This window comes from Dicentrarchus labrax, unplaced genomic scaffold (genome assembly GCF_905237075.1).
Source record: "Dicentrarchus labrax unplaced genomic scaffold, dlabrax2021, whole genome shotgun sequence".
NCBI classification, from domain to species: domain Eukaryota; kingdom Metazoa; phylum Chordata; class Actinopteri; family Moronidae; genus Dicentrarchus; species Dicentrarchus labrax.
This window is the reverse complement of record NW_026136705.1, coordinates 27,403,544-27,417,895: the sequence shown is the minus strand read 5'-3', so window position 1 is coordinate 27,417,895 and position 14,352 is coordinate 27,403,544. Positions and strand designations below refer to the sequence as shown.

The 14,352-nt window shown below is 39.4% G+C and overlaps 1 protein-coding gene across 2 annotated transcripts in view; it reads right to left on the bottom strand.

Moving 5' to 3' along the window:
- tmem132e (transmembrane protein 132E) overlaps window positions 1-14,352 on the bottom strand; it is a 338,912-nt gene that overhangs the window by 105,248 nt on the left and 219,312 nt on the right. The window contains exon 1 of one of the 2 annotated variants that reach the window (XM_051402568.1): window positions 487-1,197. The exons of the other annotated variant lie outside the window; for it this stretch is intronic. Coding sequence (XP_051258528.1) covers window positions 487-565 — 79 coding nt within the window. The 5' untranslated portion in view covers window positions 566-1,197. Of the gene's footprint in view, window positions 1-486; window positions 1,198-14,352 lie in introns of those variants that run through there. 2 annotated transcript variants of the gene reach the window in all.

The following is a 14,352-nucleotide window of genomic DNA, read 5'->3' as shown; positions in this document are numbered from 1 at the left end:
AGTCACAGAGGTCTGCTCTGCTCAGTCAGCCGTAGAGAGGCAGAGGGTAGAAGGTCAACACACACTAATCAGATGATAACTGGTCAATACATGTCAAGCTCTCAGAGCACAGGCTATCCAACCAAACATGTTCACATTGTCAAGGAACACGGAACGTGATCTTTAACTGGGACGCAACAACACATTCAGTCGGTGTTCGGCTATTCAACAGTTTGAACTGGAACACAGAAAACACACACAGATCCTTAAAAACTAATAAATACACAAACTCACAAGGGACATGAAGGTATCCCTAAATTAGAGAATAAAACAAGTTCCTTGTTTCATTCTAACGTATTCTCTATGTGTTAACATTGTTATCCAACGTCCTGCGCTGACTGCACTTGTTGAGAAAAACAAATCCACATTCCTTAACACCTAAATTACCACAGTGAAATCAAAGTAGGGCAAATTCATCATAGAACAAACAGAATAAATGTGACATACTTATCAGAATTACCCAGAGCTGAGCACAAAAACATAGTTGCCTGTCCCCATGGTCCAAATCATAGATTAAAAGTCCCATATTCCAAATGGTTTTATCATTGAAATCGCATCCTTAAAATCAGAAAAAAATCAAGAGGCTCTTTTTAAAAGGAAAGCCTCTTCAAAAAGGTTGTGTTACACAGCAGGCGCTCCACAGAAGTTTCCCTTCTTTTTTGGTTTCTCTTCAGAAAATCTTTGTCATGAGTTGCAAAAGAGTAATAAATGAGGGTGAAAAAAGAAAACAGCAATAGCTCCAGCAGTTCTTCACTCGGCCACGTTCTTGTTGCTGCCTACAAAGGTTCCACCAAGCTTCTTGAACTTGTGCTTGTCTAATTCCCTGTGGCTAAGGTCTTGGTTTAAGAGTGGTTCAGCCCCACGCAGCAGCTCTTTCAATCCCAGACTGTGCATGGCTCCAGGACAGACTCTGATAGACAGGCAGAGCCTCCTCCTGGTTGGTGGGCTGTACGGGAACTATAGACAAAGCCTTTGACGCCGCCCCATCTTGCCACACCTAGTCTCTAGTCTATAATCACCATTTTAGCTCCCGGTCAGAGCTAAGACACACAGTCCTCAGAGGACTCGACTCACACCACACACACCGGCACACACATGGAGGCGAAAGAAATAACACTCTCCAGCTCGATTCATCCTCTCCCTCTGGACGTGTTCAGGCAGACTCATGCAAGTGTGTGTATAAGCGCTTGGTGTGGGTGTGAGTGTGAGTGTGTGTGTGTGTGTGTGTGTGTGTGTGTGTGTGTGTGTGGAGGTGGGGCGGGGGATGGATGTATTGCTTGAATGCCTCCAGGCAGAGAGAGAGAGAGACAGAGAAAGAGTAAGAGAGTGAGAAGGAGAAGGGGAGAGGGAGGGATTAGGTAAAGATTATTGATGAATTAGCCTAGCTCTCCTTCCCTTCTCCACCTCCTTCCCCTTCTTTCCCTCCTCCTCTTTCTCCTCCCCCATTTCGTCTGCTTTAGCCCCATGAGAAATCCATGAGAATGAGGGGATACCGGCTGGGGGGGAGGGGTATCTGGACTGCCTCCCTGCTTCACTCACATGTGCCTGGAATTCCCATAATAAAAGAGAGTGGGATCCATGGATGTGTGTGTGTGTGTGTGTGTGTGTGTGTGTGTGGGCCCCATAAACTGAATGGCAAACAGTGGGGGCAACAAAAGATGAAGCCGCAGCCGGGGAAACATCCCGCACTTACAAATGAGCAGTCGTAGCCATAGAGAAGGCTCGAGGAACTATAATGATGAGAGAAGCTACTTAGAGGCTGTCTAGTCTTTATCGACCAAAAGCTCTCTACCTCACAGGAATGTGTGTGTGTGTGTGTGTGTGTGTGTGTGTGTGGTGTGTGCGCGTGCGCGTGTGTGTGTTTGGAAAGAAGTTCTGCTCTCGCCTTGATCAACATTAAAAGGGACAAATATGCACAGCAATCCACAAACTTCCATGAGGTCTAGTCCAACAGAGCGCCATCTGTTTCACTCTCCTGGGTCCAAACTGCAAATCTCCCACCCTTACTGTATATTTTACCAGTCACATGACAACATCACAAAACACTGTAAGACTATACTCCCAATCATAGCCTCAAGCAAGGATAGAATATGGACCTTAGGTGTAAGGATATAGCAAGGATGCCTGCCAACGCTAATATCAAGCAGGTGTCCCCCCCTCCCCAAAACACTTTAAAGCTATGTATGATTTTATTGCTGTGTTTAAGAAGTAAGTACATATTTGAACTGCATTACAGACCTCTTTGCTCGATCTCACTCTATTTCTTGAGGCAGCAGTAGCCTAGAGCTCTGAAACACCTTGAATCTCCAGAACTGCTGGGAAAACTGAATATGTAACATTCTCCTCTGCCTCTGAAAACTACTGTCGAGGTGTCCTTGAGCAAGGCTCTTAAAGGAATGTGTTCCACAAACACCTGCTGCTGGCCAAACAGCCCAAAACAAAATGGTTTACAGCTTGCTGCTGTTTTTAAATGGTAATTTAGTTTTTAAAGCAGTTTGCTTGCGACTTGGTACCGTTGCCGGCTTCTCTCTCCCGCATCTGTTCATTCAAACACAAGGAGGCTGTAGGGCCACATCAGAGAACTTTAGGTAAAACTGCGCCTCCTAACAGCTTGCTGATATTATATGAGGGTGTGCAAGCCAGTAGCGACACAATGTGTGACTGTTTATATCATCAGTGATGTGAAATATAATCTAGCTGTTGGATCAGCTCAAACAGGGAGCAGAGAGTAAGGAGTCGCATTTTGGCTATGTGAAGCAATTACCCTAAAAAAAAACACAAAAACAACTCAAATTCAAATGGAGAAGCTATCTCGTCACATATTGTGACTTTTTTCATTTATACTTTTTGTGCAATTACCCTGGCTTGATACAAGATGTTATCTTAATATTTATTGAAATAAGATGAAAATCCTCCAAGCATGATCAAAACATTTTAGACTGTGCTGGTCATGGAGATGTGTTTTTCATTGTGTGGTATTGCTGACTTGTGACTAACATTTTCGAATGTTTTATGAGTCAATATTAATGCTTTTAACAAATTATAGGAGAGGCAGATGGCCACCCACCTAGAGCCAGGCTCTGCTAGAGGTTTCTTTTCATCTGAGCGTTGTCGCCAAGTGCTTGCTCATGGTGGGAATTTGTTGGGTCTCTGTAAATAATTAAATAAGGAGTACAGTCTAGGCCTGCTCTATATGAAATATGTCTTAAGATAACTTCAGTTATGATTTGGGGCCGTACAAATAAAACTGAAGCACTTTTTTCAAATTTTCAGTATCAACATACACATTTTAACTTTCTGCTGGAAAAACTGTGTGCTGTGATTGTCTTTCTCTATAATAATGACAACAAAAATATATTCCATAACTCTATTTTATCAAAGAAATATGATTTGTCACTTACTGTCCTGTCTTTACCTATGGTTAGGCTACTTATATACTTCTGTATGAGTTAGTGTTAGCATGCACATAAAGCATTCCAGCAGAGACACATGATCCGTGAACAAACTCTCATGTTATGCCTGAAGGTCACCTGACCACTGCCCAAGAGTCTTCTAATCCCTTTTAAATCCAATGAAACTTCACAATGACAATACATGCATTGAATGCCATCAAACAAAACAAATCCTGGCCCCTTCTTCTCAACCCAGAGGCCTTATAGTGTCATTTGAGAAGGTGATTACAGTCTATGATACATCAGGGTGCTCTTGTCTCATTTCAGTCTAACAACATCAGTGGGTAGGTGGGTTTGAAGGGGAGCATGGACACAGATGGGCTTCCACTGTGAAACCCTATCGCCTTCCTCTTCCACTTGATGTCCTATTAGACCTCGGGCCAAATTGAATTGAATTCTCTTCCTGTTGTGCTCCCATTACGTGAAACATCTGCTCTGTGTGTGTATGTGTATGTATGTGTGTGTGTATGTGTGTGTGTGTGTGTGTGTGTGTGTGTGTGTGTGTGTGTGTGTGTGTGTGTGTGTGAGTGTGTGGCAGGGGAATGAGTGGGTCTCTAGGCTAAGGGCACTTTGTATTCATCAGATTACTTTGTCTGATGTCAATTAATGAAAGTATCGGGCCACTTTGAGGCTGAGGCGGTGCTATTCTGCTTCTACTGTTATGCCAATAACAGTCTGCAAAGACAGACGCTTTACAGAAGAAAAAAAAGCAAATGATTCCAACCACAATACTGCTGATTTATTCCAGTGGGGAATTTAATCATCAATCCACTTATTGGAGGTTTTTTTGGGGGGGTGTTTTAGAACTAGATTAACTTTGAAGTACATCCACAACAAGCTTTTCTTCTCATAGTGCAAGAAAGCTACAAAAGCAACAAATTTGTCCTCATTCTAACCAAAGGCATGAGATTAAAACTAGTCAAACTTGAGGTGAACTTGAAACTAAATTCACTAGGTCTGAATGAGCAGTGTAGTGTAATACAGAGGTGGGTAAACTGTGGATAAACTGTAGTTTACCCACCATGTTCCCCCTTATTGATTGATACAGCTGATGTGAAAATAGATTGAGTAAACTCTCAGCCTCCTTTCAAACAGGTGGATAAACTGAGTTTATTTGGGTTTAACCCCCCCTTGGTCTGAATGCAGACTTCGGCCCTACTACTAGTGGGGCAATAACCTATGGAGCACAAGTTTTTAAAAAAGGAGTCTGGCAAACATCTTCCTAGAATAATGCAAATTATAATTGTGCAACTAGACACACTTTCAAACCAAATACTCCACTCTAGCACAACCATCTTCTTCATTTCCACCAGTTATGCTGCATATTTTACACATCATTTTAATATATAAGTATCTAAAAGTATCTGTTGTGCTGCTGTTTAAGCTGCTCAAAAGCATTCAGCAGACTGAGACTAAAAAGCCTTGTTCCATAGTTAAATGAAACACTTAACTATGTCTTGCTGCCCATACAAAAGCTGTCAAACATAAAAGCCGGCTGCCAAGTCAAGGGGAAATATATAGAGAATGTCATGAGGAGGGCAGACATCTGATCTTGAGAAAGAGAAGTGCATAAACGTCTCTTCAAGTAAAAGGTCAGGAAAAATTGTTGAGAGCATTTAGAGAGAGATGGAGGATCCTTACAGCATTACTAATGTTCCAACGCCCAGGGTTTCCCTATCGATCTATATCTTACCCTTCATTCCCTCCCCTCTTTTCCTCCGCTGTGAGTATCACTATACTGCTATTACATGTGCAATGGTGAAATAATACCTTTCAATTATCTCAACAAAATACTTATTTACTTATCACACTATTGACTCTGATTGACTTTTAATTTCAGCATTCTTCATCAAGATTCCACTTTTGCTGAGACGCATCTGCAAATAAAGACCCAAATTCTAAAGTGGTTAACATTACCATTCAATTAGCTATGAATGCAACACAAAGTGCAGATGAAAAGACATGTTAGCCTGAGGATGAATGCTGTATTAGCACTTGAAACACTGGTGGAGTCCTATTTTTGCCCCTTACTGAGTAATGTCTATTTTAATTTCAATCAGACTGGGATTACCTTTACAAATGGACTGCAGCTGGATTATCTAAAACCTGCTCAAACTGTGCGAGGTTTTATATTTGATTAGTTTTTCTCTTTATGCATAGGAAAATTATAGTCAAAACTCAGTCACACTGGGGACGGTTTATCCATGTGTTTGCATGCAATTAGATCACTTAGTTGATTTAGCGTAAATAAGGCATTCTACAGACTACTTGTCACTTACTGCTCTTTGCTACATTATATGCCCCCTGAAGCGTGGACACACGTCTAACACGTTTCCACCGGATTGAACAGATGTAAGATTTGAATGAGCATGTCAGTAATCACATCATGTGCAACTGACATCGCAATAAAGCAGAAACACAGATAGAAAGGCCAGTGAAGGCCACCGTCCACAGCTACGGCCTGTGTGCCGTCTTGCTCCATGGTGGCCACATTATGTCCACCATTACAATGTAGAGGAGCAAAGCCGGAAGTTAGTTTGAAGTGTTTTTCTTCAGATGTTTTTCTCATTTATCACATTTATGGGTGAGTGGTGCATCAACCACAACATCTATTAGTTTTGTGTGTAACTGAATTGGTCTCCAGTTGGTGTTTTCAGTTTATGTTTGGCCACAGATTTGACAAGACAAATAAACGAGGCCACAGAGCTGCCAAACCCACAAAAACAAAAGGCAGATACAGATGCCGATTTATCATTCTTTCAGTCATTCATTGATTTCAGGAGGGAAAAGGATTCAAAGCTACTTGGATGTTGGATGTTGATCCATAAACAGCACAAGGAAACATCGCAGGTTGGTGACCCCACATGGCAACAAGAGGAAATTGTTCTAAAATGTCAGATCTCACATGAGGATCAACATCCTTTTAAAATGAATAATTTAAAAAATCTGTTACTTACTTTTTTATAAAACAAAACTATTAGCAACTATAGCAAAATCCCTCTGTTATCATCTTGAACGTCGAATCCAATGTGATTTTGATCCCATTATATCAAACCATACTTAATTGTTCATTAGCTAGGAGAGCAATGTCATAGAAGAAGGTTTGTTTGGATGTCAGCTGGCAATAAGGTTTCGATGGAGGTCATCATAACTCACTACAGCTCTGCATCACGCTTCTGTATTCACTAAACTGCGCCAGCGTTTCAGCAACCAAATTGAATTGTAACGATTTGATTCGAAATCCCTCTCGTAAACCCTGCCCACATATTCCATTTCACTTGGAAATACATCACAATACTGAAACTAAAGAACCTTTCCTTCAGAATAACTGAAAATAGTTAATCTTGAATTAAATGGATTTTTAATAAATAAAAAGCAGTGTACATCTGTCACTGAGCGTTTCATGGAATTATCAACGGTCAGTGCCTTGGAAATGTTGAAATAATACATAGTATTAAACACAAAACTAATGATTTTTAAAAATTGCATTCTGTTCATGTCTCTCCTTGAAAAATAACCTGTATAATTCATAACTGTTATCTGTTCACCTTGTAATCCTCTTAGTCACCTTGATTTTAAAACAAATCCCTTATGGAAATCCCTCATTAATATTCTTTCCCCTATCTATCTGCAAACATTGCTTGACCTTTACAACTAATTGGCATTTAATATTGCTTCCTCATGCAGAGTACTGTATGTACAGGTGACCATATGTATCTATATGTAGAGTCTGTTGGAATGCAATGCCACGCAATATGCAATATTACCACTAGTCTGTTCCAATGGGAAAAGACTCATGAAATCATCGACCATCTCAAACAGACTCTTGAAGACATTTTAACTGCTCTGAAGGCCTTCAGGGAACTTCAGCCTTGACTGGTCTGTGATGCCCGATACAAAAAGATGACATAAGGAAAATGAAGGGGTTAATGATCTAAGACTAGTGAGTCCAACTTCCTCTGGATGAAACGATCCATGTGTGGAGTTTAGGAGACAGTTCGAAACTCGCCCTCAAATTTCAATCAATAGCTTCCTTTGGCCAAGAAATGTCTGACACAAGGATGTAATTTTGTGAATCTGCAGTGTCTCAATTAGTGGAAGAAGAATGTATTCTCTGTTAGTCTCACTTTGTAATTCAGGCTGATAAGAGCGGTGTATTTCCACATTAAATTCGTAGGGCAGCTTTAATGAGGCATAATTTGCAGATTTAAAAGGAAGAATATATAACCAGTGTGTCACCATCAGTGGGAAATGGAACATTTCATCATTGATCCTTTATGTGCACTCATAAAATCATCCATAATTTATATTATCAGTCGCCCTTATCTGGTCCAGCAGAGGCTGTTTGGATGAAGCAACAACTGAGGTAGATAAAATGTGGTCTTCTGATTAAAGACTGCAAATGATAGAATCTATCACGTACTTATGTAACTCTTCCTGATGAGCACAATAGATACCAACACAACAGTTTGACATCAAATATTTACCAATCAATTAGTCAAAAGCTGGGCTTTGAAAAGATGATTTGAAGGTAAAAGATGTTACATGTTTTAAGAAGTCTTTGAAGAGACACAAAACACCATCAACCACCTTTCTTTCTTTCTTCCTCCTTCTTTGTTTTGATCATGAGAGTTAGTGTGCATTGTGAAAGGCTGTAGTCCTATGTATGTATGTAATGAAACTAAAACCTGCAAACACACTGAACCTTCTGACTAATGATATCAGGCTTTGCAGCAGTATTTCTCAAATGGTTTTCAGTAAACAGACTTTCAAGTAATGCATGATACACTGATATAAATAAATGTCCCAGTAATTTACATGAGTAATTTTTCTTCAATCTTCTCATGAAAGATTTTACAAGCCTTTCTGCATAGGCACATCAATTTCAGATTCAAACCATGTTCCATGTTTGTCATTTGACTAGGCTTTTTGGATGGGTTTGTCCTGCTGTTCCAGGCAGCTGTTGGTCTCCATTCATTTCCGTATGGTATGAAAATCTGTGACTTGTATAATCCATCACACTGAACATGCTTTTCATTGTCACGGTGTGGTAATGCAGTAATACTTGTAGATTGAGGTTTGGCACTGTGTGCTCAAGCAAGTTTTAAGAGTTTTCTAATATATTTTACAGATGTGTTTGTACACAAATGAATGGAATAGCAGGAAAAAATGCATTCAGATTGCGAACATAAGTCCTTTAATCTTTATTATTCTCTTTGTCCATTAGACTAAACCATCTGCAGCGACTTTATTCTGTGACCCTTTGTTAATATCATGAAATTGCTTTTTCATGATTATGTTTCATCTTCTCCTGTTTTTCTTTTGCATCTGGTTTCTGTTTCTCTTCATTACTGCTGGTAGCCCCCAATACAGGCCTTATGTGTTAACACTTAAACCCTTTTCTGAATACATTTGGAATTTGAAATCTGAAGAGGTCAACAAAGAAGCTTTTAAATTCAAATTCAATTGGCATGGGACTCACCAACAACCTCAACAAGTACCAGAGAGCTGAACCTCTGTGAGTGAAGTTGAGAGGAACATGAAGACTAGGATTGAAGGGATGCCCTGCAACTATAATCACACACCAGAGCTGACCTATGAAGTTGCAGATGTACTATGTGTGGTTAGTGTATGCCTCAGCTCACTGCGGCTTCCAAAATGTCCCCTGCCTTCTGTTTCTCTGCTGCCAAGTGGAGCCTTGTAGGCACAGCCACTGCATGCATTAGTAGTGTATTGATGAAAGGATGCAAATGCCTAGAGGCAGCATGATCTGTGCCTCAATACGATCCGAGGCTGACGCAATCTATAGGGCACCAAACAACAGGGTTTCCCATAGGGGATACTCTTTGTGAGGTAAACTGAGCCTCATAATATTATACAGCGGCTGTTACAAAAGGATTTCCTATACAAAAGGATTGTACAACAGAATTTACTGCAATTGATACATTAACTCTAAATTCTCTTGGTAGTTTGATTTATTTGAAAAAGTTTGTTTTACTCATCCAGTTATATTTTAATAGAGAAAACTAATCTGTATGGTTTCTGTATGTTGTATATTATCTCCAAGTTATTTCCGATACATTTATATGTCAAAATCATCTGTGTAATTAAACCATTTTTAGTCCAATTAATTTCTTTATTGTCTTTTTTTTATTACCTTTACTGTTTTGTTGATTGTTTTAGATTCTTTAACTCAACCTCACTCGCCTGCTAGATCCCATTTCTATTACAGATGCAACAACCTAATTTCCCCATGGCGATCAATAAAGCTTCATCTTATCTTTTTTTTTATGGAGCTTTATAGACATTTTAATCTAAAATGATGACATCTCTTTAAATTAACACGCTATGCTTCCGAAATAAGCCACACATCCATGAATCAAAAAGGGGGAAGAATATCCTAAATGATTTGAATGAAAAAAAAAAAAACCAAGTTACACTCACAAAAATGAGAGAGCGTCTTGAATTACACTCAATTTACCTCCATTTTATGCCATCACTTTGACCGATCTGTCAATGGCTTTGCCCTGAGGAGTGCAAGGACAACGCTGATGCATGCAATTCCCCGAGACAAGATAGCTCTCACATTATTTGGCATATCACTCACAAACTGAAGTTAACTTCATGGGGAAGGATCCTCATTTCACAAAGTCTCAGCTTTGTGACTCTAATTTCACTGTTCTCCCTGGCAAAGCCTGCTTTCCTGACTTTTATTGTAATCACTGTGAGTCTAATTAATGCTACATTATGCTGATTTGTAGGTTATACATTGGCAGTCTTTCATTGTATTTGACCAGATTCAGCAGTACAGCTCTAATTGCAGCCCTTTGGGGATAATAAAGCCCTGCTGAACATTGTAACAGGAACACTGGATAAAGCTACTTTTTATTATCATATATGTTTTCAGCCCTCTGGTGTTAGTCATTAATGTGTCTTAGCAAGATTAAATCCAAGCTACATTATTGGAAAGGGTGGACAAGACAATGCAAAAAAACTAACTACAGAGGAACAGACTGAAGCGGAGGAAAGCTAATTCATTTGAATATATTCCCCCTTTGCTGAGCCACGTGTGAAGTGACATGTATTGGTGTATATGTCAAACAAAAATAGTGTCTTGAAACCTGAGAAAAATATACAGAAATAGAAAATGGATCTGAAAATAGATTGCACAGGCTGAGAAAACTTACTCATAAACAAGAAAAAGTCAGGTTTATCACAACATGTGACTTATTTTGATAGCTTTGGCCATCATTTCTATCAGTGATGATTACATTGGACTCATCAAAGTCACAGCTGAGATGTGGGAAAATGTCAAACAGAAGAAGTCAGGTTCTTGTGATAAATTGTGTTAATCCATAATAATCTCCCAAAGAGGTTAAACATCTCAATTCCCACAGCAAGGTTCACTATGCAGAAAGCATCCTGCTTGTGATCGTAACACCAGATTGTTCCCCTCCACCATGGTAACAATATCAAAGATCTGCTGGAAATATTTCCCAAGTTGTTAAACTAATTTGCTTTGAAGGACAACTTGGTGGCCCGTCCTCTGTTACACAGAGCCACCTACAAACAGATTTCTCTCCATACACAAAAGAGTCTTTCAAGGCTGTTTAATCATCAGGGAAAGAAATAAGTGCTGACCACGTCCCTGAGGTAACTGCTCGATGCGTGGCCTTCACTCTTTTAAATTGTTCCTCAAGAAAAGCTTTGATTCACTTTCTTCACACAATTCTGTTAAAGCTTTTAATCTTGTGTCTTAGTTGACTCAGAAGCGCTTATACAAATGATAATCTAGTGTTCATAACTATGTAGTCGGCAGCTCCTTCAAACTTGCTACATTTTTGTTTTAATCTTTTTTTTTTTTTTTTTTTTTTTTTTAATTGCTTGCATGATGTCCCATTGGATTTCATTTTAATGGGCTAAGCCAAAATTGTTCCAATTCATTTTGACTATAGCAACGGCTGCACAACTAATTTCTGGACTCTCTCAATATTTTCAGCTTTATTGCTGTAACATGTATTACCTATGACAGAAATGACATACAGTCATCAGTAAAGGAAACGTGGGGTTTGGATTAAAGAACAGCGGACCTTGAGACGATCCACCCAGCCAGATCGGCCGGACGGCCCACCATGGTGGCAGCTGTCGCCAGGAGAGGAAGAGAGCCGGATAGGAGCCATGCCCACATTTAACACAGACCTGCTCCTTCAACAGCCCGTATCCTCGACGGGCGGAGCGTGTTACGGGCCGACAGAGCGCATTACGAGAAGAGACAAATGTAGTACTTAATTTTTAATAGCAATGAACTATAATTTATGGGTGATCAGCTAAACCTTCTAAAGCTTTTGTCTGTGAATATTTAAAAAATAAACTCCAGCAATACTTATAGTACAAAGAAAATCTTTATTGTCAGACAAAGGCAAGCCGCTGTAACGCATTTGTCTGAAGAGTTCTTCTTGGAGTTATTCTTTTTCCCTTCTCCATGCACCTTGGAAGAAGGTGAAGTCGCTACTCTGCATCTGTGAAGATTATTTCACCCTTTTTATTCAAATGGCAAAATGAAAATGAGACCTCATTTTGGCTCCTGGGATAAAGCTGCGATGAGGAAATAAGATTGTTTGTAGACATGCGTGTTATTTGTCATGGGGCCCTAGGCAGCATAGGGGTGGATATTTCCTCCCTGCTTTTGATTTTCCTGCCTCTGATCATTAAATTCCGTTGCCGTTGGGGAAACTATTCATCCCCTCGCTGGTATGCATTTAATTTAGTCACGGTATTAACATTTTTGTAACCTTTGTTTGTTCAAGAAAGCTATTAGCGGGCCTGAATGCTTTTAGCCACATCCTGCTTTACACCTGAGAGCCACCTGGTGTGAATACAATCATCTTCTTCTTGTTGACCACCGAGCAGTGGGGGGTTTGATTCCTTGCTTGAGGCACCTTGAGAGTGGTTACTTTGAGAAGGAGAGTCATTCAAATTTCTACACACATGGGATCTGAAATGGGAGCTTCCAGCTTGGCTTTACATTTGACTAAAGAGGCTTGGGATTTCCTCTGTTACATCTGAATAATTCAATATTTAAATATATATTAAAATAAATCAATAGAAATTGAATTGAAAAATAAAGTAGTAATATCTTTAAGAGATACATATTTACCAATAGTTATTGTTGTTTGTCATTGAAGCTAGTTAGTTATTGGCTTACCACCATGTTAACTACCCTGAAATTTCAATAAATAGCGTTCCCAGACATAGAAAAGGAAAAGTGGCTTGAATAAACAATTAATTTACCAATTGTTTTAGGCTGGACAGATTGTATAATGAAAACTTTGGTGCTAAAGGTTTTTTTTTTATTGGTAAAATGTGAATAAATGCACTCAGTTACAAGTTTATTATTAGGTACACCTTGCTAAACTTGAATCAAATTCAAAAGCCTTGCAATAAATCCCACCTTAATGAAGGTTATAACAACTGGTTTAGCAAGGTACTGATTCAATTTTGTACTCATTTTGGAGGCTTTAGTTTGTGATGCTGTTGAATTGTATAGCATCATGCTGACATGTGTTTCAAATATTTTGTCCATCACCTTTTTATCAATGATAGCAGACTAAATGTTACAACACCTTTTATTATAGCACAATACAGTTCAACAGCACCACAAACTACAGCCTCCAAAATGTTTAGAAAGTTGAAACAGTTCAACAAATGCTGAACAATATATCTGTCATTAAGGTGCAGGACTGTAGCATTAGACTGCATTGGTTTTAGTCAATTGTACCTAATGAAATGATAAAAGTGGGTGTACATCACATTATATAATATGTACATCTAGTACATTTAAGGATCAAAGTGATTTGTCACAACAAAACAAGGAGTTGTAAGCATTAGTCAAATGGGCACATGGACTGTTTCAGTCCTGCGAACTAAGACTTTAACTATGGAAAATACCCACTTGATTTGACAAACTTGGACTGCTGAATCCTGAAGTTTAGAATGCATTTTTGCAGGACTGTACATGTTGCTCTCCCATCTTTTACATTGGCAGGGTGGGGGGATTACAGTCCTGAAGGACATGTCCTTCAAGGTTAGAGAAAGATTGTGGTCTTAGGAAACAACTCGGTCTCCTAAAAATCACATACCACTCATTGTACTACAATATCTGCTCATAGCAACTAAACCATGACTGAACCTTTTTATGGTTGCATTTAAGTATTCACAGCACTGGTTAAAATTAGGGAAATATTGTGGTTTTGGTTAAATGTTAATAAAGTAAACCGTATATCTCTGGTTCTTTTACTTACCTCTGATGTTTTTTGACCAAGACAACAATATTACGTTTTCAACCAATGTACTTTTGTTGGCTTACCCTAACCACACACAGGACTCACAATGGGGAAAATGGTTGCCATGAGTAGCAGACATATCTTATAAATTCATACTGATGCAGCACATTTCACATCAGTGGTTCATGCTATGCTCTCACCACACACCAGCTGCTCCAGAGTTAGTTTGGAACCTCCTCTTCAGGGATACACAACAGTTTGAATGACAGTGTTCATACCATAACAATAAGTACTACTGGACAATGTAAACGCTGGGATACGGTGGCACTGTGAAAGCCAATGACATATTAAGTCAGCAATGCACAAAGGATCAGTGAATACCCCAATTTCATGTTGCCCTGCCAGTGGTCCGTGTTGTAATCAGTGCCTCTGCTCCTTCTTATGCAGCTTTATAGGCCTGATTGAGCTTTCTGGTCGAGAAATCCCATCAACTAAACTTCATATCTTAAATTTCCCAGTGGGTGCTGGTTGTCCACGCAGGGAGCCAAAGCTGGGCAGTCAACCTGTTCCAACTAGAT